This window comes from Manis javanica, chromosome 5 (assembly GCF_040802235.1).
Source record: "Manis javanica isolate MJ-LG chromosome 5, MJ_LKY, whole genome shotgun sequence".
Classification (NCBI taxonomy): domain Eukaryota; kingdom Metazoa; phylum Chordata; class Mammalia; order Pholidota; family Manidae; genus Manis; species Manis javanica.
In genome coordinates, this window is record NC_133160.1 from 168,865,070 (window position 1) to 168,890,916 (window position 25,847).

Genomic DNA, 25,847 nt, shown 5'->3' on the forward strand with positions numbered 1-25,847 from the left:
AACACATAAAAATATCAGAGAATCCTAAAATCTGAGTTAGAAATTTTGAGGTCAGTTCTCACAATCTATGCCTCAATCTGCTCTCAACATCCTGAAAAGACAATCTCTCCTCCAGCTTTGCTTAAATGCTCCTGGTAATGGATCCTTACCTTCCATAAAAAACCCTTTCAAAAAAAAAAAGATAATAGTAGTTCCCACTTACAGAGAATTACTACATGTCAGGAACCATTGTAGGCACTGTACATACAGTAACTCTTTTCAGCCTCACAGAACTTCTGAGGTAGGCACTATTTTAGCCTCACTGTACAGCTGAGAAAACTGAGGCCCAGAGAAAAAAGCAACTTGCCTAGGGTCACAGCTGATCCATGATGTCACTCAGGATGTAAACACAGCAGTCTGCTCCCAGTGTCTGCATCTCCACCAGCACCCTTCACCCTCTCCTAAGAATCCTGGCTGAAGGAGTCCCTTTGGCAGAGGGGAGGTAAAGTTAGGGGAATCTAGATTTTTCAGTTAGAATCCTGTCCTTCATGCAACCTTGGGCAACTAATCATTCAGCATTCATCCAACATACATTTTGGGTGCCCACTTTGTGTCACACACTTTATATTATTACTCCTCACCACCCCTCTGTTCACCTAAAGGGAGGGGATCTGACTTTTACCAAGTGCCTACCGTATATAAGGGTCTTGGCACACATTGTTCGTTTCCACACCTTATGTTCTGCTTTACACACTATCCGCTCTTTCAGCAGCCCCATGCAGCAGACAGTGCCACTTCTGTTTCTGGGCTGGAGTGCCGAGACTGACAAACCTTAAACCCACTGCTCAAATTAGCCGCCAGGAAGTGATCATACTGAGACTCAACTCTGGATTGCCTGAGTCCCTCCTACAACATCTCATTCAAGGCCTGTAACCGTAGTGTAGCAGGGAAAGGCAGGCAGGATACAAAGCCAGGGGTACACATCAGGAAATGAGCCCACCAGCCTGCAGGAAGGCCAAAGCAGCGTCTGGCAGAGGCCAACAGCAGGAAGCCCAGGACACCTGAACAAAGTGCACTGGGTCCAGAGGATGGTGTGACTTTCTGCAACCTATCCTCCTTTGCAGTCCTCCGGGGAAGGAGTGTTCATAAGTGAATTAAACCATGACATTTGGTGAAGGAGAAGCAGGGGCGCCCATCCTACCAGATTATGAAGGCTTCCGGCGTGGGAGCAAAGAACAGAGAGAGGGCATGTCCAATGGCAGCAGGAAGAGGACAGAATATTCTTCATCAGGGCATTTTTTTTTTTGGAAAAAGACTTTTAAAAGAACATCAGTTGTAAAAAAAAAAAAAAAGTTTTCCAAAACTGAGGGAAAGGGAATTATAGTTTATTGTTAGGTATAAAATACTTTTAGCAAGTTTGTGAGGCAGGTAATGCATGGATTATTGCATTCATTTTGGAAAATAGAAAAGAGGCTCAGAGAAGTTAAGCAAGCATCCCAAAGTCACATGGCCAGCAAGTGGCAGAGATACAGTTTGAATTCAGGCCCATTTGATTCTAAAATGTCCACTTTTTTTTCTGCTGCTTCCAAATCATTTCATAGGAGGTTGTGGTAGGCAGAATAATACCCTCCTTCCAAAGATGTCCAGTTCCAAATCCCCAGAAATTCTGTAGGTGTTCCCTTACCTGGATAAAGGGAATTTGCAGGTGTAATAAAGTTAAGGATCTTGCAAAGAGACGATTATCCTGGATTATCCAGTTTGGCCTAATGTAATCACAAGAGTCCTTATAAGTGCAAGAGGGAGACAGGAGGATCACAACCAGAGAAGGAGATGTGACAGCAGAAGCAGGTGTCAGAGTCAGAGAGAGATTTGAAGATACTACACTGCTGGCTTTGAGGTGGAGAAAGAGAGCATAAGCCGAAAAAAGCAGCCAGCTTTCAGAACCTGGAGAAGGCAAGGTGGCGACTCGTCCCTTCAGGCTCCTGAAGGAACGCCACCCTGGCCGCACTTTGACTGGAGCCATCTCGGACTTTGAATCTCCGGAATGGTAAGATAACAAGTATGTGTTGTTTTAAGCTCCTAGGTTAGTGGTAACTTGTTAAACGAACAATAATAAACGAATACAAGCCCATAATGGGTCATAAAGGAAATCACTTCATTGTTTGTGCAAAGTGGATTTGACTTACGAGAAGGTCATTGATTCCCCACCCAAAATTGAGAGCTGCCTTTTTGTATTGTGTCAGGGTCTATGACACTTTGTAATGGACTATGAAGAAGTAAAACATTCAAAAGGGAAAAAAAAAACCTTTAATTGTGGAAAAGCATACATTTTAATGTACAAAATTGCACAAATCATACATTTAAGTAGCTTAGAAAAATACATCTTGGTAACAAGAGAAAATGCCAGCCTATGTTACAGAAGACGAGCAATCATTGCTGATCTTGAAAACCCAGAAGGGAGTGTTAAGCCCAATTCACAACTGGTCAGAAATCCAATGAGCATCTGCAGGAACTCACTGCTCTGTGCACGTCCCTGTGGGCAGGAGTTGGGAACAGCCACTGCTCTTGGACCCAAGGGAGGGGCCTCCTGAAGGACATACGGAAGGAAGGGGGGTCTGCTCATGTTGCCAGACCACTCCTATGTGAACCAACACTTCTTTACTGGGGAGAGGGGTTGAACGTGGATTGCCAAAATGCTGACCCTGTATTTATCAATGGAGACATATAATGTAGGAGTCCTTTTAGACTTATACAGTTGCAACGTGTAGAGCTACTGTGCATTGGGGATCGAATGGGAAAGTACACAGTTTCCAAACTGTTATCTGTGCTTCCGTGTTCATTTGATATCTACCCAGGATTCAGCCTGGAAGAGTAAGGAGACCAGGGAGGCTCTGCCAAAATGAATTCGCAAGCCTTATCCACCACCTTTGTCAGTGACACCCAAGTTCCTTTACCGCTTCATCATCAAAAGTTGGCTGTGCAAACCTGAACTTTGAGAGATCATCTTGGTCAGTCAACTCAGGTTGGTGGTACACGCCCGGCCATTGCACTGAGACACATCTGGGTGTTTTCAGGAAGCTGAGGGAGGGCTCCCAACATCTGCAGAGCATAATATGAGCCTGTGCCTTAGAAAACACATGCTCTCTCCTCCATACTCACACCTTCCCTGGCATTTCCATGTAGGACATTGAAACAGAGAGGTAAGTACACTCTATGAGCTTATACAACTAGCTGGAGTCAGAGTGGTAGTTCAGACCCAGTACGTCTGGCCCACAACTCATTCTCTGATATCTACTAGAAGCAGATCTTAACCTTGTCTCGATAAAAACTTTGAGTTAATAGTTATAACATTACGGCATAGGTATTCATTTCCCTTATCCTGTTCAATGTATATTTACACTGATTGTATTATATTACCTTACTTTAAAAAAGAAAAGAATGATACAGAGTTGATATCAGGTTCTCAGTCATTTTTAATAATCCCACTCATATTTTTGCTCTTCCTTTGTTCTACCAATACATAAAGGTGTGATCAGTCCATTCTGGGCATAGCTTCATGACGTTCTTTAAAGATAAACAAATGGTATTGGAACAAAGCTTATTTTGATGGTATCAATTCTCCCATTAGTGTTTCCACGACTCTGTGTAGTATATTTGTGTCATGGATACAGAAGTCAGATTTGAATGGGAGCTGTGCTTGCTGAAAGGAGATTTAGGAATGATAAAATAGGATTTTTAAAAGCCCAACCTTCCATTCTAAGCCTATTGGCTTCTGAAAAGCAGTTTTAGATCCAAGGCATGTACTGTGTTTTTCTAGAAATTCTCATAAAATAACGAAGAGGACTAAACAAATTAACAAAGCCCAAGGGGTTCTCCTTCTCCACCTCCTTAAGGCACCAAATAATGCATTTCAAAGCTAGTCAGGAATAGTTGGCCACTGGTGCAGATGCTGAATGGACATCTGCTTCTGTTTGATTATAGAACTAGTGAATTTATATATCATGGTATCTTGGAATATCTAGCTCTGGAAGATTTTAGGATGCAAGCAACTGTATGTAAGAGATTCATTGTGTGTGACTATTACTTCACCCAATGTATTATCTGAGCTTTTATGTAACTTTGCCATGATCAGCCTCCAAGAGCTCAGCAACCAGGTTCTGTCATATCGGAGGTAAATGTTACAGCAAGCCATGCATTTCATTTTCATGAGGATCATGCCTGCTTAAAAGGACCTCCAAAGGTGAACTTACAAAGCCCACTCACAGTCAGATATATTCCAAAGATAAAAAGTTTCCTCTTGTCATCTTTGAGTACACATTTCTTTCCCAGCAAAGAGCAAAAAAACAAATATGAGCCCCACCCCAGACAACCTGACTGATATGGCCTGAGAGGTTACTGAATCCTTGCTTTTTTTAAGTAGCTCTGCAGGTGAGTCCAACGTGCACCCGGGATAAAGAATGACACTTAGAGTGCAATCTTTATATCCTACAAAGGGCCTAGGTGGAGGGAGGGGATGAACTCGTGCTATACCCCCTGCCCTCCCCTCCCCACCCCAGAGCCCTTCCCATGGTTAAGGCACCATCTGAATAGAGAAAAAAGGTTGAGTATCTAAAACATGTCAGAAATGTCTAGCACCCTATTCTCAGAAGTTGACTGAGTTCTCAAAAACTTTCACATTGCAGACCTGGAATTTCACCCTGGAATTAAACAAGAGCTGTGAATCTCTGAAAGAAGCTCATCAGCCTGAAGGTAAAAAGGCCCCTCAAGTTTGTGAAGTTCACTCAATAAATTGCTGAGTAACACAAATAGAAAGAAAGGAACTCATCTTTTAAAGGATTTGGGGTCCCTGTCCTCTGCAATCATGGGCAAGTAAACTCACAGAGCAATCCCATCGCATAGTGATTCATCATAGCGATTCATAGGGTAGGCTGGGGAGCGGTGGATTTAAACCGCAGTTATCTTAGCCTGGCCAAGAAGTAGGTGAGTTTCCATTATCTTGGGATTCAGGGCTTCCCCAGAGAGAAATGGATGCATGTGTTCTACCCAAAAGGAAAAATGCCTTGATGTAATACATGTTGCTAAGGGATGTCATGTAGATTGTAACCCATTTGAAAATGAACTGAATCGGGCCCAGATCTAGAATTCCAAATCAGAAGAGTGTGCATTGTGACACTTTTGGAAAATCTTCCATAAAAGACATCAGGACCAGATTCAATCACATCAGTGACTGTGTGACCAAAGGTCTGTCCCTTAACTTCTCTGGGCTTCAGTGTCCTCTCCTGTGAAATGGAGGAAACCTAGGGTGTTGGTTCACACTAGATAGTCTCCGGTTCTGTCACAGGCATTACTGCACCGCTGGCCGGGTTGGGAAGGGCGGCGGCTCACCCACACCAGGCACACGGGCACCAGACCCTGCTCCCTCCGCGTCTTTCTGCTGTCGCCACACCTCTGGTGAACCTATTTTAAGTATACTGCCTAGCAGTTCATGGGGAAACGTTGCCATGCCAACTCACTGGCTGTTGCTAATCATAATCTATGAATGTGCAGCACAACCATCTGACAGGCAATTCTTTTCTTTCTTAGCCTGCGGTCCCTTTCCAAATTGTCATAAGACCGACCACCCTGTTCATAAGGGCACACAGTAGGCACGTGACAGGTATGCATTGAATTAACGACACAAATGAAGCATATGCACATGTCTGCCAAGTGCCTTTCCACCCAGTTTTTCTGTTAATGCCCCAGCAGGTGCTGAGGCAGGTACTTCATTACCCCATTTGCCAGGTGGGAGGTGACTTTCTCAGGATCTCGGAGGTCAGAAGTTGCAGAACCCGACTCCAGCGCAGTGATTCAGCTTTATATGTTAATCTCTTTCTCCCATACCAGGTGGCCTCTCGTCCCTCTAGCATGTGAAAGGCAAACCCTGTATATTCACACAGAGAGTGGGAGTTTGCCAAGAGCTTTCTCCACTCACACTGCCTTTTCGTTCAAAGCCTAAAGGTAAAGAGGCAGGGCTCTGCCGGGCGTCCACACCTGGCCCCTCAGGATTTCCCGGGTGCCTCACTGGCCTCCAAGTTGCTCAGAGGCCCCTGTCGGAGGCCTCCAGAAAGGACTGAGGTACAGAAGCAACAGGTGGGCAAAAAGACCAGTGGTGGGACATGACCAGGGGCCCAGGACAAGTGTGCCATCTGGGTCTGGCAGAGGAGCAGGCAGTGCCCAGATACGGAGGCAGCCTTGAAGGTAAGACCAGGGTCCTCAGAAGAGGCCCTTAATGAGTGTGGACAGACCAGCGGCCTGGCGGACAGAAAATCCCTTGCAGAGAGAAGGGCTTTGGTCTCTGTTCTTTCCTGTACCGCCAGGGCCTTTGGTGGTGCCTGGCACCTAGTGGTGCTCAATAAACGCTTACTGGTTGAATGAATGGATGAATCCCAGTGAGTGACAAACCTCAACCCCAAGAACATGTGAGCCCTGGGATGCTCCAGTGGGAGGCTAGAAACAGCATTCTTCTTCTTTTTTCGGTGGTGAGGGCCAATATTCTGAAAACATGCCATCTTTTTCATCTCAGAGGCAGACTTCTGCTTGGGGAGGGAGGGAGGGAGAGGAATAAGCTCTGTGGAACACCTAGTACATGCCAGGCACCTTCCGTTTCTTATCTCCCCTGGGGCTGGTGAGGATAGCGCCCCACTTAACTTGGGGGTTTGCAGCTCAGATGGGCAGCTGAATTGCCTGGGGTCCCAGCAGGTAATAGGTGGATAGTGGGCTTTGAACTCAGGCTGGTGGACCCTGCAGCCTGTCCCCAGGACATCATGGCATCATGTCTCCAGCTGGGCTCTGCTCTGAGGGGATTTGGAGTCCTTGGACGTGGCCCTGCCTGGCTACAAAGTAACGTGTGAGCATGTGCTGGACACCAAGCCCTCTGTGGGACGCTTTATCTTCCCTTTCTCAGTTAATCTTCAAAGTCCCTTTTCCAATTCTGCAGAAGAGGAAACAGACGCCCCAACTCTAAGTTGTCTCCCTCAGCCCTGCACATTGCAGGTACCATGTATCCATACCTCTGTCTTTACAGTCATTCCAGGGGGCTGCTGGAGAAGATATACCAACCTTTCCCATTCCTTGCCAAAGAGAAAACTTAGGCTCAGAATGGTCAAGGTCACTGCGGCGGGCAGTGGCAGAGTTGCTAGCAAAGCCCTGAACAGGTCTTTTCGGGTGACAGCAGTCACTCACCATCCCACCGTGACACCTTAGGCCTAGGGCCACAGGCCTCTCTGGGCCCTGTATTTTCACCCACACCATGAGAGTGTTTTGCAAATGGGGCAGATTAGATAATGAGGGCAGGAGAAGGCTGTGGAGGGCCGGGGTCTAGGAAGGAGCAGCCTGACCTCATTCAACTCTGAGTGTGGCCAGGAAGAGAGGGGCCCTGAGTTGCCAGATCCACTATTTTTCCAAGTGAAGCTGAAAATTCAGATATTTATGAGAGATCTCTTGGTTTTCAAATATCATATGCTAATCCCCATATTAGTAAATACAACCTGGGTGCTTATACCCCCATGTTCACAGGAGCATCACTCACACAGGCCAAAAGGTGGAAGCAACCCAAGTGTCCATCGACAGGTAGATGGATAAATGAAGTGTGGTCTATCCATTCAATGGGATGTTATTTAGCCTTACAAAGAAAGGACAGTCTCATCTACACGACAGTATGGGTGAAGCCTGAGGACATGCTGCCAAGTGAAATAAGCCAGTCCCCAAAGGACAAACGAAGGACCCACTCATAGGAGGTCCCTAGAATTGCCGAATTCACAGAGACAGGCAGTAGGATGGAGGTTGCCGGGGGTGGGGCAGTGGGAATAGGGGGCAGTGTTCAATGGGGATGGAGTTTCAGTCTGGGAAGATGGAAATGTTCCAGAGATGGATGGTGAGGGTGGTTGCCCAGCAATGTGAATGTACCTAATGCCACTGAACTAGGTGTTTAAAAATGGTAATTTAAGTTAGCACATTTCATGTTTTGTGTGTTTTACTACAATTAAAAAAAATGTGAGTCAGACAAAACATGTTTGTGAGCAAGATCTGGGCCAAAGGCTGCCCATGTGCCCACTATGGACTGAGAGCTCTCTCGGACTGTCCCCTGGGTCATGGTGCCAGTCTGTCGCTTACCCTCACTGAGCCCGCCCAGGCTCTGCTGAGGTCCGAGACATGGGGCAGCCCGTCCACCAGCCTGCTTTCCTGCCACCAACCTCTGCCACAGCAGCAAGGGCAGGAAAGGACTCAGCCCATCGAGGCTGCATTTCATTCTGCTTTTCATTCTGCCTTCCTGGAGGAGGCTTAGATTTCAATATCCCTGTTAGTCTCCAACTGCCCAAGTAAGATGGCCTCACAATCCTGTGATTGACAAAGAAGTGTTTTTAGAGGGAACAAACCCCCTGATGGCGGCACAGTGTTCCAGGCCATGATGCTCTTTATCTGCCCAGCCAAATGACTTGGCATGGGGACGCTGCTTCGGGCACGCTGGGGTGCGGTGGTTACTCAGGGGCTCTGTGGACACAGTTGTCTGAAGTGACATGTGTTTAGAATAGAAGATCTCTCTGTTGCTCCGGAAGCCAGAAGGCCGGGCTTGGGACCCTCCCAGCAGGCCAGAGCCTGCCATGCGGTAGGAACCCAGTATTTGCTGTGGCAGGAAGAGTCCCCTCTCCGATGGAGGACACAAAGCAGGGAGCCGCTACAGACACATCAGAAGTCAGACTGAGAGGGATACTGGAAGGCATGTGGTTGCACCCATTTCACAGATGAAGAGCTGAGGTTCAGAGAAGCCAAGGGATGGCCTCAAAGTCATCAGCAAGTTAGAGGCAGAGCTGGGTCTCTGGGTTCCTTAATGGGATCTTTTCTCTCTAGGGATGCTTGGCCCTTGGGGGCCCCAGTCTCATATGAGAATTTGATGAAATGCATGGTCCCTCTCCCTAGGGAAGTGCTTACATGTATACAAGTTTCTACAAGGTTAGAACCTCCCAAGCTTCTGCAGGAACTCTATAATATCAAAACAACTACTAAGAAATTTTTAAAACCATTATCCTGCTATGCACCACATTACCCATCTTCTCTGGCAGCCACATAACAGTTAGTGTAATGTGTGCTCCAGAGAGACCGTTAGTGATGTGAACGGGAGAAGATGGAATCACATTTCATACACAACAATGATCCCTGACATGTGGAAAGCATCTTACAGTGTCCAGGGCACTTCAACAGCCATTAGCTTCTTTGGTTGTCAGAACAAAGCTGTCAAGTAGGCATTAGGACCCTCCAACAAATGGAGAATGGAAGTTAAGGAAGGTGAGTAGTTTGGGCAAGTGACACAGCTTAGGAGTGGCAGAGCTGGCCAGGACCTTGGGATTCCAGACCCCACTGCCACCCTGTGCTAATACCTATGGGCTCCTGCCAGTCAGCAGCCTTCTCTTCGGTCCCCCGACTGGTGTTATACAAAGTAGAGATGTTCCCATGAGTGACGAGATAGGGAGGTGGTCTTCTGGCTTGTCACGGAGCTTCCTAGAGCGGGTCGCAAACCATGTGGCCGCCTCTGCTCCGTCGGTCAGTCGGGAGGGATGTAATATTTTCCAGCTTGATGTGTTTGCCTCTGAGCTGTCTTCCTTCCTGCAACAACAGGAGCAAGATGAGTTCTTAAAGGAAACATACCAGCCTGGCATCTACAGGAAGCCATCCAAATGCACAAAGCCTTTAAGATGACCTCTAATTTCACCTCTAAATGTGGTGGGCTTAAATCATATGTGTATACAATTCATCAGCTTCTCTCTCTAGAAAAGAATCTTAAGCTTGGAATTCATAGACAATGCCCTCTTTATTTGGGGTGTGTCTGAATGTTGAAATAATATGGACACTTTTTTGTGAAGGGTCATAGTGTATATTTGTGCAGAGAGGGTTTCAGGAGACTCTCAAAGGGGCCAATGGCCACAAGAAGGTCAAGAACAACTGACCCAAAGGCAGAAAGAGATTGAGGTCCTCAGGGCTGTCTTCCTTCATCCACTCAACCAACATTATTGGGTACCTGCTCTATGTCAGGCTCAGCGCTAGGCCCTGGGGTTACAGTGTGGTCAAGGAGACAGGGGAATCTAGGAATCACAAAATAGACGTTATGTACCAGGTGATAACTGTGAAGAAGGCAGCAGAATGAGACAACTGCAGGGGTCCAGGAAGTACCAGTCAAGGTGGGGGACAGCAGGAGTTGGGGGTGGGGAGCTTGCTTACTAGGCAGAGAACAGATGTAGCCTGTGGAAAGGTCCTGCAGAGAGGGGGAGGGAGCACAAGAAGCCTGTGCGGAGAGAGCAGGAAAGCAAGGGGCAGCATGGCTGGAGAAGGGGCTGGGAAGGTCTGTGTGGCAGGTGCGGGCTGGAGGGAAGATGGGGAGCTCCAGAGCAGTGCTGGGACACGGTAAGGCTCAACCAGTGAAGAACACAAGGAGGGAAGGAAGCGAAGGACGGAGAGGAAGGAGACTGCCTGGAGGCGCTGATGTTTGAGTGGAGACTTGGAGATTAACAGGAGCTTTCTGGGCAGAGGAATCAGCCTGGGCAGAGGCCAAAAACTATGAAAGAATATGGCTTGGCATGGCCCACCAGCACCTTCACGGATGCTGCCAGATCGGTACAGGTCCTTGGGCGATCTGGGGGTTTACAGAATGGGAGCCCCACCAGAGAACAGCATTCCTTTGCAGTTCAACTATCACCCCCATAACTGATTTCACTGAGCGGGGCCTTGGAGTAACACTGAGAGTCTCCAGAGACAGACAATAGCTCACGCACAGCTCACGCCACATCCATGATACGGACATCAGCAAGGGTGCCAACCACAGCGCCAACCCGTGTGCTCCCAGCCTCAGAGTAAGTAAAGGCAGATCTCACTCGCTTAAGTTGTGTTTGTATAGGTGTTTTTTTAGGTTCGCTTTTTAAAATATGCTTACATATGTATTGCAAGCTGCTTTAAATCTCTTTATTTGAAGGAGATAAACAAGACAGAAATAAATTCAATTCCAGTCTCAAAGCCTGTAGGACCACTGGTACCAAACTTTACTATACATCAAAATCATGGAGAACTTTTAAGAATTCAGATTCCTAGACTCAATCCCAGACTTGTGGAATCAGTATCCAGGAGGTAGATCTCAGAAATCTGTGTTATCAATGAGTTAATGCTCAAACATTAAGCCGGGTGATTCTTATACACTAAACTCATAATGAAGTACCTGGCATCTGGGCACTGCCTTCCTGGGCAATGCTTCAGCCTGAAGACAAAGCAGAATACTTACTGGAATCAAATGAGAGATACCAAACACAAGAACTCGTCCTGTCTTGCTTATATCAGGCATGAGGTTGATGCCCAAATCCTTGGATTTATCTTGCATTCATCAAGAAATTAATGTGACAACTCTGCCAGGATTAATGGACAGCATAGCATTTCTGCCATAGCCCATGTGGGTTAGTCACAGATGATAATTCCTGATAAAGTTACATTTTAAAAAATTATAAAAACACAAAGATGCTCAACTCCTGAGAGGTGGTCAGCAGGTACCCTAAATGGGAGAAATCACCAGGGGAGGATTACATGTAAGAGGGATTCTAAAAAGGACTTTAAAATAAGAATGCCTGTAATAGTCACATACATTCTATAAATAAAAAATATAGTAACTGATATAAAACTTCAATGGGCAGGTTAAATGGTAGACCGGACACAGATAAAGAGAGATTTTTGTGGACTGGAAGAGAGATCTGAAGAAATTACTTAGGATTCAGCCCAGAGAGATAAGAGGTGAAGGATCAGGGGAGGTCATTCTATACTGAGTGGTTAGAAATGGTCTTTCTGAGGAGGTGATATTTGAATTAAGACCCAAATGAGAGGGAAAATCCAACCATAGAAAGAAATGCATGCCAAATGTCCGAGGCAGAAGGGACAGACGTGTGAAAGGCTTAAGGTAGGAACAGGCTTGGCAGGGACAGGTTGGCATATTTGAAGAACAGAAAGCAGGCCACGTGAGGAGCCACTCTCTCTTCAGGGTCAATGACTTCAGCTCGGAAGGAGGTGGTTAGCAGGGGGTGTTCCAGCTGAGGGTAAAGAGCTGACCACGCTCTCGGTCCCTCACCTGCCCATTCATTCTCTTTACTCATTGCCAAGCACCTATTATATGCCAGGCACTGTGTTCAAGACTTTGTGGGATGTTGAAGGAATACAACACAGGCATCCTTGTCCTCAAGGGCCTCACATCTGAGCGGGTGAAACAGTAAACTGTAATCCAGACAGAATGGCACACTGGCTCACAGAATGACTGTAGCTGTGGAGAGTCAGAGAAAGTCAGAAAACACCTGGACATTCAGAACTGGCTTTCTCTGCTGGGTCTTCCTCTCTCCTCTGCATGGCCATTCCCCAGCCCAGGGTACAGGGGGGCCTGGCCGAGGCATCGGGACATCTTGGAGGAAGTGGAGAGCTCACTGCACTGCAGATGGGGGACCTCAGAGGGGGCTCCGGTATCTGGAGGAACATTTAACCAGGGAACACTAAGCCTCCTTCCAGCCCTGGGATGCAGGGAGCCCATAAACCTTGGCAGGTATTCACATACCCACCCCGAGGTGGGGACCACCGGCTCCAGCCTCTCTTCCTGGTCCAGTGGGTGAAGGAAGCAAGCGTACAGCAGCTGGCAGCGGAGATCCCCAGCAGGAAGACGACCACATGATGGGAAGGGGGAGCCCTTGGGTATCAGAAAATGAGGGCAAAAATGGGGACACTAGTCCGTGCCCTACTTAGTTCCAGACCTCTGTGAAGACAGGAGCCCCTTGATGAGAGAATGCACTCGTATGGGAGGGGCCGTTGTAGAAGTGACTGTCCTTGACACCATTCACTCAGCCTCTCGCATCACACAGCCTTCTGCGGGGATGTATAAAGGAGATGGGAAGGCCAGACTTGGGGACCACTTGGGGGGGTCACTGCCCCATCTCTCACTCTGATGTGTAAACCAAAGCAATGTCAACCTGACCTACTCCACAGATTAAAAACACCTGGAAATCCAGAACTGGTATTCTCTGCTCCATCTTCCTCTCCTCTGCCTGCATCCCCCAGTCCAGGCCACCCCCACTGGGACAGCTTCCTAGACAGGCTCCCTGCTTCCAGGTGGCCCCACTCCAATTCACTCTCCATACAGCCGCCAGAAATACTAGAAAGCTGAATACATCACTCCTTCGCTTCCATTCCGTCTTTTTCTGCTCTTGGGATAAAGCCAGGCTCCTTAGAAAGACTTCCAGGACCCTGTAACATCCAGCCCTGCCCACCTCTCTCATCATCCTTGAAATTCAAACCCTCCCACTTCCTGGGACAGCCCCAAGGGCTCCTTACGCTCTGGGCGCCATCCAAGGTTCTCCCTCCGGTTTCTTTCTCTTCTTGGTGTTTGGGGTTTAGGAGCTTCCATTCTGCCGACGCTACATCAGGAGCAGATGGGCCAGAAATAGTTTCCCTTTTCATGTGTCCCTCATCTGATGTGAGGTCCGGCTCAGTCCATGAAGCAGGTGTTGGGCTCCCCATGGCACACTAGACACTGGGCTGGGTGCTAGGGATTCGCACTAATGCAGTTTTTTCTCCCAGGAGCTTGCTGGACAGAAAGGCCAGCAGACTCTGCAGGGCAACTGGGACCATGAGGAGGGGAGCCTGGGTAAATGGGGGTGAGGAGGGTTAAGTGGGAGTACCTGCCCCGGGACCCAGGGCTCCAGGTGGGAGGACCAGCAGGGGAAGAAGCTGATAATCATGAGTTACAGAGACAGCAACCCCGGACCACACCTACCCCACGTCGGCCACCGCCCTGAGCCCTTGACCAATGTTGCCACACAATCCTCATGACTTCCCATCATGCACGCTTAGCATTTTTCCCCATTTACAGGGGAGGACTGCAGTTAGAAAGAAATTACCGTAAGGTCCCAGGTAAGTGGTGCAGCTAGGATTTTACACAAGACCCAGCCGACTCCAGGGCCCACAGAGAAACATGTGTGAATGGGCCCAAGGAGAGGAAAAGCTGCTTCTGAAGGGTGGGTGCGGACACAGGACAGACTGAACCCGGATCAACCTAATGTGATTCCCATTGAATGCGGCCTGTTCCAACATATTTCCTCAGAGAGTATTCAGCATTTTCTTGCAGGTAAAGGGAATCAAATGCAAAATTCATGGTGTGTTTTTTTTTTCCCTCAAACAAAAGCCTTCAAAATTTAAACATCTACTCAGTCTGCTCCATCTGGCCACTAATTTGTATATTTTATATTTTAAATGCTGTTTGTGATCCGCAATATGCTATAAACAGGTTTGGTGTGAATCACGGTGTTTTAATTAGAATATTAGTTATTCTAAGAAGTTATCTAAAATGAATCTTCATGTAGTTAGCTGAGGAAACAGATCCCCAGAGAGAAAGTGACCCCACAGCGATCACCCGAAATGGCTTCCTAATCCTCCACCCATTGCCCTCTCTGCCTCACTCCTGCCCACATTCCAGAACTCAGCTTTTCCCAGCACTGGGCAAGAGAGTTCAGGGGGATGTAAGATGAAGGCCTTGCCCTCAAACTGTCTATTTTTTTTACATTTGTCGGTGTCTCTATTGAACTTGGAAGTGGTACCATGTCCCTGTTTCTTTAACAGGTGTTTCTCCAGAGCTAGGCTCCTTTCTCTCTATGCCTTCTGAACTTGGGGGGTTTTCAGGCCCTTCTCAAAGCCAGAAGACACCCTCCATCAAGCATCTGGGATGGAATTTGTTCAAACTCTTCTTGGATACATATTCCCATGGGGAACTCATCATCTGTGCTGGTGAGCCACTGGACAGCTCTGATTGTTGGGGAATTCCAGTGTATTTTTTCCAACACCACCAAGTAATTCTCTAGTTCTCAGTGGACATTGACTGGGTGTCTGTAATTCCAAGCTGGAGGGGGTTCCAACTCTGGGCAAGTTCACTCTGGATTCGGTAAGACCGTAAAATGACAACAGAACACTGAGGGTAGGAAGGGCTTATACCAAGCCTCATTCTCACGGTGGCAGGTCAAGCGCTAGAATCCCATCTGCCTCCTTCCCTGCCTCTGCTCCAGCCTCTGCTTCAGGTGCTGCCTCCACTCTAGGCTCTGCTCTGGCCTCCAGCCTCTCCTCTCCAATCAGCCCTGGGTGGGGCTCTTTTTGCAGCAATTCAGGCAATAATGGCTTATCACCAATGGGTATGCAAGCACACACCTGTGCAGTAGGCTCAGCATTACATCATTGCATGGGCACAGTGGGTGAGAAGGTTAGGAGCAGGTGAGGATCCCAGCCATGGAACTTACATTCTCCCTACAATGTCCTCCACTTTAACTCTGCTCTGGCACTACCTGCCTGGAGATAGTATCAGACCCCACAGGTCCAGGGCTCAGTCCCGCAGGATGTGGATGCCAGTCACAAGTCCAGGTTGTCACCTGTGCTTCTGGCTATAAATTGGAGGTTCCCATGACCTCCTCCCCAGGTTCGATTAATTTGATAGAAGGGCTCACAGAACTCTAAACATTTACTTGCATTTACCAATTTACTATATAAAGGATAGAGATGAGGAAGTACACAGGTGAGCATAGAAGCTTCTTTCCCACGGGGTTTGGGGTGCGCCACTTCCCAGCATGTGGGTGCATCTGGTTCACCAACCCCAAGGCTCTCTGAACTCCATACTCTTGAGTTTTTATGGAAAGTTCATTTCATAGACATGGTTGGTTAAATCTTTGCTCATTGGCAATTGCCCTGACCCCCCAGCTCCACTCCTCTCCCCAGGAGCTCTGGGCTTCCACCGCAAGTCCAGCCTTCTAATCACAGGGTTGGTTCCCCTGCCAACCAGCCCCAACCCTTAGGTTACCTAGTGGCAGTTCAAAAGTCATCTCATTAACATAACGAAACACACCTTCATCACTCTCAACACTTAGGAAATCCCAAGGACTTTAGGAGTTAAAGGCCAGGAACAGTGGAGGAAAAAGAAATGGTATTTATTAAAAATCACAAGATAGGGGGGGCGGAGCCAGGATGGCGGCGTGAGTAGAGCAGTGGAAATCTCCTCCCAAAAACACATAGAGCTATGAAACTATAACAAAGAAAAATCTTCCTAAAATAGAGACCACAGGACACAGGACAACATCCAGACCACATCCACAACTGCAAGAACCCAGAGCCTTGCGAAGGGGAGTGCTTTTTGGAAGTCTTAAAGGGGCAGGACAGGTCACTTAGACCAGAGGCAGGGAATCTGGGGATCTCTGGGCACTCTAACCCCCTGGGCAGCAGGGAGCACAGAGGCCCCTTACGGAGATAAATAGCCTCCTGGCCGCTCCCCCTCCAACGGGGCTCCACCATTTTGGAGGAACAGCCCCAGCCAGGCCAAGCCCACAGCAACAGCGGAGATAAACCCCAAAGCAACTAGGCAGGAAGCAGAAGCCCTGTCTGCGCACAGCTGCCCAGCACAAGCAACTGGAGGTTGCTAGTCTCCCAGGAAAAGGCTACAAACCAACAAGAAGGGAAGCTCTTCCAGCGGTCACTTGTACCAGCTCTGCAAACTATCTCTATCACCATGAAAAGACAAAACTACAGGCAGACAAAGATCACAGAGACAACACCTGAGAAGGAGACAGACCTAACTAGTCTTCCTGAAAAAGAATTCAAAGTAAAAATCATGAACATGCTGACAGAGATGCAGAGAAAAATGCAAGAGCAATGGGATGAGATGCAGAGAAAAATGCAAGAGCAGTGGGATGAAGTCCGGAAGGAGATCATAGATGTCAGGAAAGAGATCACAGAAGTGAAACAATCCCTGGAAGGATTTATAAGCAGAATGGATAAGATGCAAGAGGCCATTGAAGGAATAGAAGCCAGAGAACAGGAACGTATAGAAGCTGACATAGAGAGAGATAAAAGGATCTCCAGGAATGAAACAACACTAAGAGAAATATGTGACCAATACAAAAGGAATAACATTCGTATTATAGGGATACCAGAAGAGGAAGAAAGAGGAAAAGGGATAGAAAGTGTCTTTGAAGAAATAATTGCTGAAAACTTCCCCAAACTGGGGGAGGAAATAATCGAACAGACCATGGAATTATACAGAACCCCCAACAGAAAGGATCCAAGGAGGACAACACCAAGACACATAGTAATTAAAATGGCAAGGATCAAGGACAAGGAAAGAGTTTTAAAGGCAGCTAGAGAGGAAAAGGTCACCTATAAAGGAAAACCAATCAGGCTAACATCAGACTTCTCAACAGAAACCCTACAGGCCAGAAGAGAATGGCATGATATACTTAATGCAATGAAACAGAAGGGCCTTGAACCAAGGATACTGTATCCAGCACGACTATCATTTAAATATGATGGTGGGATTAAACAATTCCCAGACAAGCAAAAGCTGAGGGAATTTGCTTCCCACAAACCACCTCTACAGGGCATCCTACAGGGACTGCTCTAGATGGGAGCACCCTTAAAAAGAGCACAGAACAAAACACACAACATATGAAGAATGGAGGAGGAGGAATAAGAAGGGAGAGAAGAAAAGAATCTCCAGACAGTGTATATAACAGCTCAATAAGCGAGCTAAGTTAGGCAGTAAGATACTAAAGAGGCTAACCTTGAACCTTTGGTAACCACGAATCTAAAGCCTGAAATGGCAATAAGTACATATCTCTCAATAGTCACCCTAAATGTAAATGGACTTAATGCACCAATCAAAAGACATAGAGTAATAGAATGGATAAAAAAGCAAGACCCATCTATATGCTGCTTACAAGAAACTCACCTTAAACCCAAAGATAAGCATAGACTAAAAGTCAAGGGATGGAAAAACATATTTCAGGCAAACAACAGTGAGAAGAAAGCAGGGGTTGCAGTACTAATATTAGACAAAATAGACTTCAAAACAAAGAAAGTAACAAGAGATAAAGAAGGCCACTACATAATGATAAAGGGCTCAGTCCAACAAGAGGATATAACCATTCTAAATATATATGCACCCAATACAGGAGCACCAGCATATGTGAAGCAAATACTAACAGAACTAAAGAGGGAAATAGACTGCAATGCATTCATTGTAGGAGACTTCAACACACCACTCACCCCAAAGGATAGATCCACCGGGCAGAAAATAAGTAAAGACACACAGGCACTGAACAACACACTAGAACAGATGGACCTAATAGACATCTATAGAACTCTACATCCAAAAGCAACAGGAGATACATTCTTCTCAAGTGCACATGGAACATTCTCCAGAATAGACCACATACTAGCTCACAAAAAGAACCTCAGTAAATTCCAAAATATTGAAATTCTACCAACCAATTTTTCAGACCACAAAGGTATGAAAGTAGAAATAAATTCTACAAAGAAAACAAAAAGGCTCACAAACACATGGAGGCTTAACAACATGCTACTAAATAATCAATGGATCAATGAACAAATCAAAATAGAGATCAAGGAATATATAGAAACAAATGACAACAACAACACTAAGCCCCAACTTCTGTGGGATGCAGCGAAAGCAGTCTTAAGAGGAAAGTATATAGCAATCCAGGCACACTTGAAGAAGGAAGAACAATCCCAAATGAATAGTCTAACATCACAATTATTAAAACTGGAAAAAGAAGAACAAAGGAGGCCTAAATTCAGCAGAAGGAGGGACATAATAAAGATCAGAGAAGAAATAAACAAAATTGAGAAGAATAAAACAATAGCAAAAATCAACGAAACCAAGAGCTGGTTCTTTGAGAAAATAAACAAAATAGATAAGCCTCTAGCCCAACTTATTAAGAGAAAAAGAGAGTCAACACAAATCCACATAATCAGAAATGAGAATGGAAAAATCATGACAGACTCCACAGAAATACAAAGAATTATTAAAGACTACTATGAAAACCTATATGCCAACAAGCTGGAAAAACTAGAAGAAATGGACAACTTCCTAGAAAAATACAACCTCCCAAGACTGACCAAGGAAGAAACACAAAAGTTAAACAAACCAATTACAAGCAAAGAAATTGAAACAGTAATCAAAAAACTACCCAAGAACAAAACCCCGGGGCCGGATGGATTTACCTCGGAATTTTATCAGACACACAGAGAAGACATAATACCCATTCTCCTTAAAGTGTTCCACAAAATAGAAGAAGAGGGAATACTCCCAAACTCATTCTATGAGGCCAACATCACCCTAATACCAAAACCAGGCAAAGACCCCACCAAAAAAGAAAATTACAGACCAATATCCCTGATGAATGTAGATGCAAAAATACTCAATAAAATATTAGCAAACAGAATTCAACAGTATATCAAAAGGATCATACACCATGACCAAGTGGGGTTCATCCCAGGGATGCAAGGATGGTACAACATTCGAAAATCCATCAACATCATCCACCACATCAACAAAAAGAAAGACAAAAACCACATGATCATCTCCATAGATGCTGAAAAAGCATTTGACAAAATTCAACATCCATTCATGCTAAAAACTCTCAGCAAAATGGGAATAGAGGGCAAGTACCTCAACATAATAAAGGCCATATATGATAAACCCACAGCCAGCATTATACTGAACAGCGAGAAGCTGAAAGCATTTCCACTGAGATCGGGAGCCAGACAGGGATGCCCACTCTCCCCACTGTTATTTAACATAGTACTGGAGGTCCTAGCCACGGCAATCAGACAAAACAAAGAAATACAAGGAATCCAGATTGGTAAAGAAGAAGTTAAACTGTCACTATTTGCAGATGATATGATACTGTACATAAAAAACCCTAAAGACTCCACTCCAAAACTACTAGAACTGATATCGGAATACAGCAATGTTGCAGGATACAAAATTAACACACAGAAATCTGTAGCTTTCCTATACACTAACAACGAATCAATAGAAAGAGAAATCAGGAAAACAATTCCATTCACCATTGCATCAAAAAGAATAAAATACCTAGGAATAAACCTAACCAAAGAAGTGAAAGACTTATACTCTGAAAACTACAAGTCACTCTTAAGAGAAATTAAAGGGGACACTAACAGATGGAAACTCATCCCATGCTCGTGGCTAGGAAGAATTAATATCGTCAAAATGGCCATCCTGCCCAAAGCAATATACAGATTTGATGCAATCCCTCTCAAATTACCAGCAACATTCTTCAATGAATTGGAACAAATAATTCAAAAATTCATATGGAAACACCAAAGACCCCGAATAGCCAAAGCAATCCTGAAAAAGAAGAATAAAGTAGGGGGGATCTCACTCCCCAACTTCAAGCTCTACTACAAAGCCATAGTAATCAAGATAATTTGGTACTGGCACAAGAACAGAGCCACAGACCAGTGGAACAGATTAGAGACCCCAGAAATTAACCCAAACATATATGGTCAATTAATATTTGATAAAGGAGCCATGGACATACAATGGCAAAATGACAGTCTCTTCAACAGATGGTGCTGGCAAAACTGGACAGCTACATGTAGGAGAATGAAACTGGACCATTGTCTAACCCCATATACAAAGGTAAACTCAAAATGGATCAAAGACCTGAATGTAAGTCATGAAACCATTAAACTCTTGGAAAAAAACATAGGCAAAAACCTCTTAGACATAAACATGAGTGATCTCTTCTTGAACATATCTCCCCGGGCAAGGAAAACAACAGCAAAAATGAGCAAGTGGGACTACATTAAGCTGAAAAGCTTCTGTACAGCGAAAGACACCATCAATAGAACAAAAAGGAACCCTATAGTATGGGAGAATATATTTGAAAATGACAGATCCGATAAAGGCTTGACGTCCAGAATATATAAAGAGCTCACACGCCTCAACAAACAAAAAACAAATAACCCAATTAAAAAATGGGCAGAGGAACTGAACAGACGGTTCTCCAAAAAAGAAATACAGATGGCCAAGAGACACATGAAAAGATGCTCCACATCGCTAATTATCAGAGAAATGCAAATTAAAACTACAATGAGGTATCACCTCACACCAGTAAGGATAACTGCCATCCATAAGACAAACAACAACAAATGTTGGCGAGGCTGTGGAGAAAGGGGAACCCTCCTACACTGCTGGTGGGAATGTAAATTAGTTCAACCATTGTGGAAAGCAGTATGGAGGTGCATCAAAATGCTCAAAACAGACCTACCATTTGACCCAGGAATTCCACTCCTAGGAATTTACCCTAAGAACGCAGCAATCAAGTTTGAGAAAGACAGATGCACCCCTATGTTTATCGCAGCACTATTTACAATAGCCAAGAATTGGAAGCAACCTAAATGTCCATCGGTAGATGAATGGATAAAGAAGATGTGGTACATATACACAATGGAATACTACTCAGCCATAAGAAGTGGAAAAATCCAACCATTTGCAGCAACATGGATGGAGCTGGAGAGTATTATGCTCAGCGAAATAAGCCAAGCGGAGAAAGAGAAATACCAAATGATTTCACTCATCTGAGGAGTATAGGAACAAAGGAAAAACTGAAGGAACAAAACAGCAGTGGAATTACAGAACCCAAAAATGGACTAACAGGTACCAAAGGGAAAGGAACTGGGGAGGATGGGTGGGCAGGGAGGGATAAGGGGCGGGAAGAAGAAGGGAGGTATTAAGATTAGCATGCATGGGGGGGAGGAAGAAAGGGGAGGGTGGGCTGCACAACACAGAGAGGACAAGTAGTGACTCTACCACATTTTGCTAAGCTGATGGACAGTAACCGTAATGTGGTTGTTAGGGGGGACCTGATATAGGGGAGAGCATAGTAAACATAGTGTTCTTCATGTAAGTGTAGATTAAAAATTAAAAAAAAAAAAAAAAAAAAAAGGAACAAAGAAAGAAAAGGGGGATTACTCCTTAACAGGATAAAACTATTGGTAAATCAAAGATCAACGCATGCTTTAAATATCCTTAATGTTGATCACTTAAAGGGTGTCAGATGATCAGCTATGGAGGTACTCTTTTCTGATAATATTCCTTTCTCTTAATTAAAAAAAAAAAAAAAAAAAAAGCAGTTACTGTGTGCTGACCTCCAATGAGTTCTGCACAGTGGTATAGAGGGCATGTCAAAGTGTGGGCAAAGGGTCTGTTTGTTTCTATGCAGAAGATCAAGGCCTAGCTTGGATACCCAGAAAATGAACTAAGATACGATATGAGGAGGAGCTTCCGGCATCAGCACTCTCTGGAGGACTCTTGCCAGGGGATGATCATCAAAAAGCCTCCACAGGGATCCGGACGATGCTGCGGTTGTGGCTGCATCCAGCCCACCGTCTCCTGGACTTGCTGTAGGAATGAGGAGGGAGATGTCTAGGCTGGCATGTGCATACAGTGAGACAATGAATTTGACCGGATCTGTGCTGTTGGAACTCAACCAGGAGTTGGGAGGGGTGCAAGTTGTAGCACTCCAAAATCTCATGACTGTAGACTATCTATGGTTAAAAGAACATATGGGATGTGAACAGATCCCAGAAATGGGCTGCTTTAATTTGTCTGATGGTTCAAGTACAGTTGGACAATATCCATCATATCGTAGAAATTTTCACAAATGCCTAGGGTGCCTAAATGGTTTTCTTGTCTTCACTGGAGATGGATGGTAATTATAGATTTGCTTTGTTTATGTCACCGTATTCCTATTATGTTAATATGTGTGTACAAATTAGTTAGTAGTTTAAAACCTATACATACTTAAGGTACTCTACAAGAAGATATGTCAAAGAAATAATCAATCCTCCCATGTTTCCTTCATATGCTACATCTATAGCTTTTCTTCTTCCTTCCTAATTACAACCCTTAAATAGAATTCGTGCCTCATATCGAATTTACCGAGTATCATAATTCCTCCAGGTGGTAAAGATACCTCGAGACAAGTGCTGGGTATAGAAGCCACAGGGCATAAATCTGCAAAGAAGTAAAAAGCTAACCTTTGCAAACAACATGGCTTCTCTCTCACTTACCAACTTTACATTTCCCTGTATGGCCCCGGAAGATGACTGGTTAGCCAGAGACGGGTAAGATTCCTCAAGGGAGGAACAACCTAAGACAGGCACAGTCGCAGGGGGGCCATCAGAGGTGAGGCTCAGAACCTCACCCCCCCTGCTTTGAGAGAAATCTTCTGCATCCGTGGATGTCTTGCTGCCCTTGTCTAGCCTGGATTAATACTTGGTCCATAGGCACACACCTGATCATCTGATCATCTACATTTGCCTTCTTACAGCACTAAACTATGTTTTCTACCTTTATCTTGCATCTACCTACCACTTCAGCATTTTATTAAAAATAAAAATAATAATAATAAGAGAAATGTGGGATCAACATATAAATCAAGTACAAAAATCAAACGAATATTCATATTTGACCTGATTGTTTATAGGTCATATTGCATGATCAAAACCGAAAGTTTCTGTGATGACTGCCCTTGTACTGTTCACCATGTAAGAATTTATTCACTATGTAAGAATTCGTTCACCATGTAAGAACTTGTTCGTTATGCTTCAGAAGATTGGAGACTGACGAGATTTGGCTTGAGATGGATTAATGATTGTACATTGAGCGTTGACCCCCCTATACTGATTTTTATTGTTGTTAACGACCATTTGATCAATAAATATGAGAGATGCCCTCTCAAAAAAAAAAAAAAAAAAAAAACAGGAAAAAAAAATCACAATACCTCAGAAATTCATCACTGATGGAATTAAAATGAGACTTGCTAGAATGTGACTAAAGCTATGGAGAGCTCTGTCATGCATAGTTACAACCCCACACTGGGTCCACTTGCAGAGAGGGGCCCCTTTTCAGAATCTGAGAACTGGGTCCAGGTGCCCCTGGCCACCTTGTGGTTTCCTCAGAAAGAAAGGAACACTTTCTTGTCCTGAAAACTGCCCTGTTTCACCTGCCCAGAGCGGCCTTGGCCAGGCTGTCTGCCACAGAGAACAAAGATGAAGGGGTGACCTGCTGCCCTCAGGCCCTGGTGGGGCACAGGAAAGGGGAACCACTGGTGGGCCGGTGAATGTTAAGGGGGGGAAAATAAAAGGACCAGATTTTTTAGCATTTGCCAGTTTGTGTGGTGTAAACATTCCCACCGTGGCAGGTTTCAAGCCACCAATGGCATCTCAGTGAGGAGCTGGTAAGAGGTGCCCCCAGTTAGCTTGAGAGCCAGGGGGAGCCGGCTGCAGCACCCTGTTGTGCTGTGTGCATGTGGGGAAAGCCAGCCTATAAGAGAAAGAAAGAAAGACAGAAAGAGAGAAAGAGAGAGAGAGAAAGAAAGAGAGGAAAGAAAGAAAGAGAGAGAGAAAGAGAGAGAGAGAAAGAGAGAGATAGAGAGAGAAAGAAAAAGAGAAAGAGAGAGAGAAAGAGAGAGAGAAAGAAAGAGAGAGAGAAAGAAAAAAAGAAAGAAAGAAAGAAAGAAAGAAAGAAAGAAAGAAAGAAAGAAAGAAGGAAGGAAGGAAGGAAGGAAGGAAGGAAGGAAGCAAGGAAGGAAGGAAGGAAGGAAGGAAGGAAGGAAGGAAGGAAGGAAGGAAGGAAGGAAGGAAGAAAGAAAAAAAAAAAAAAAAGAAAAAAAGAAAGAAAGAAAGAAAGAAAGAAAGAAAGAAAGAAAGAAAGAAAGAAAGAAAGAAAGAGAAAGAAAGAAAGAAAGAAAGAAAAAGAAAGAAAGAAAGAAAGATAGATAGATAAGGCTACCAACTTCGCAGAAGTGATGGAGAGAACTGTATGAACAGAATGCTCTTATAACTGCAGTAGATACAACTTTACCAGTAAAAGAAATTGGGATCAGTGTTAAAGCATTTTAAGCAGCTTCACCAAATTACTTTTAAAGAATCATGCCTACCTTTTCATAAAGAGACATGATAACAAAGTGCGTTGGCTTCATGACTTAACTGTCTCTGTGATCTTGGGCACGTTACTTAATATGTCTCTTCGTTTCCCCATCTGTAAAATGACGGCGATAATACCCATGTCACAGGGCTTGTGTGAGGAAGGCACCACTCAGGGCCTTAGCCAATGGCAGAGCTAGCAGCTGAGACGACAGATCATGGAGACCCCAAACTGTGTAGCTCCTTGAGGAGAAGCCATGTCCCCAGCTCCTTGCGCGATTCCCAGAGCCCGGCAGACATCCACTGATTATGCCTGAAATAGATTTTGAGTAAGGGCAGTGGAGAGCAGTGCGCCGGTGTGTGTGTGTGGAAAGAGCGCACACTGTGACATGGATGAAACTCCATTCAGTTTCCACGAGCCCACGATCATATGGGATCCAGAAAATGCAGATAAGGATAAAATGTTTTTCCCCCCAGAATGCCCTAATCTGTATTTCAATATCAAGATTCACTGCAGCCATTTTCACTTTCACTGTTTTTAACATTCTGGTCTAATTGATGGATTTGTTCATGAGTTGAGGCCCCTCTGAATCTCATTACACTGGGACTCCTGGGTTTATTGATCCTATTTAGAAATACAGCAATAAATCGTCTACAGACATAATGACCGAGCCCACAGGCTGTCAAGGGAGAGAATGCAGAAAGCAGGGCTTTTTCCCACATTGTCTTTAACTTTTATCACAAGTTTGAATTTCTGAAGCAGCAATAGGTATCAGTGGCTTTAAAAATGTTTGTTTCCTCTGAGATTACAGTAATTCCATTTCTGAGAATCAATCTCCAAGAAATGGCCACCTATAAAGACAAACATTTATATAGATTATATATACATTATACATATTTTATATAATTACGTTATTTATTACAGAAAAAAGGAAGCTATTCAATTGTTCAATAACAGGGTCAAGAACATTTCGTGTTATGTAACCATGGAGAGGGAGGTTTATGAAGATTACCTAAGCATGGGGAAAATGCCT

General features: G+C 44.9%; 1 protein-coding gene across 1 annotated transcript in view; it reads right to left on the reverse strand.

The window, feature by feature from the left end:
* Positions 1-2,300: 2,300 nt before the first annotated feature.
* The window catches only part of C5H4orf50 (chromosome 5 C4orf50 homolog), a 125,010-nt gene continuing 101,463 nt past the window's right edge, over positions 2,301-25,847 (reverse strand). The window contains exon 13 of the mRNA XM_037027249.2: positions 2,301-9,618. Coding sequence (XP_036883144.2) covers positions 9,514-9,618 — 105 coding nt within the window. The 3' untranslated portion in view covers positions 2,301-9,513. The remainder of the gene's footprint in view (positions 9,619-25,847) is intronic.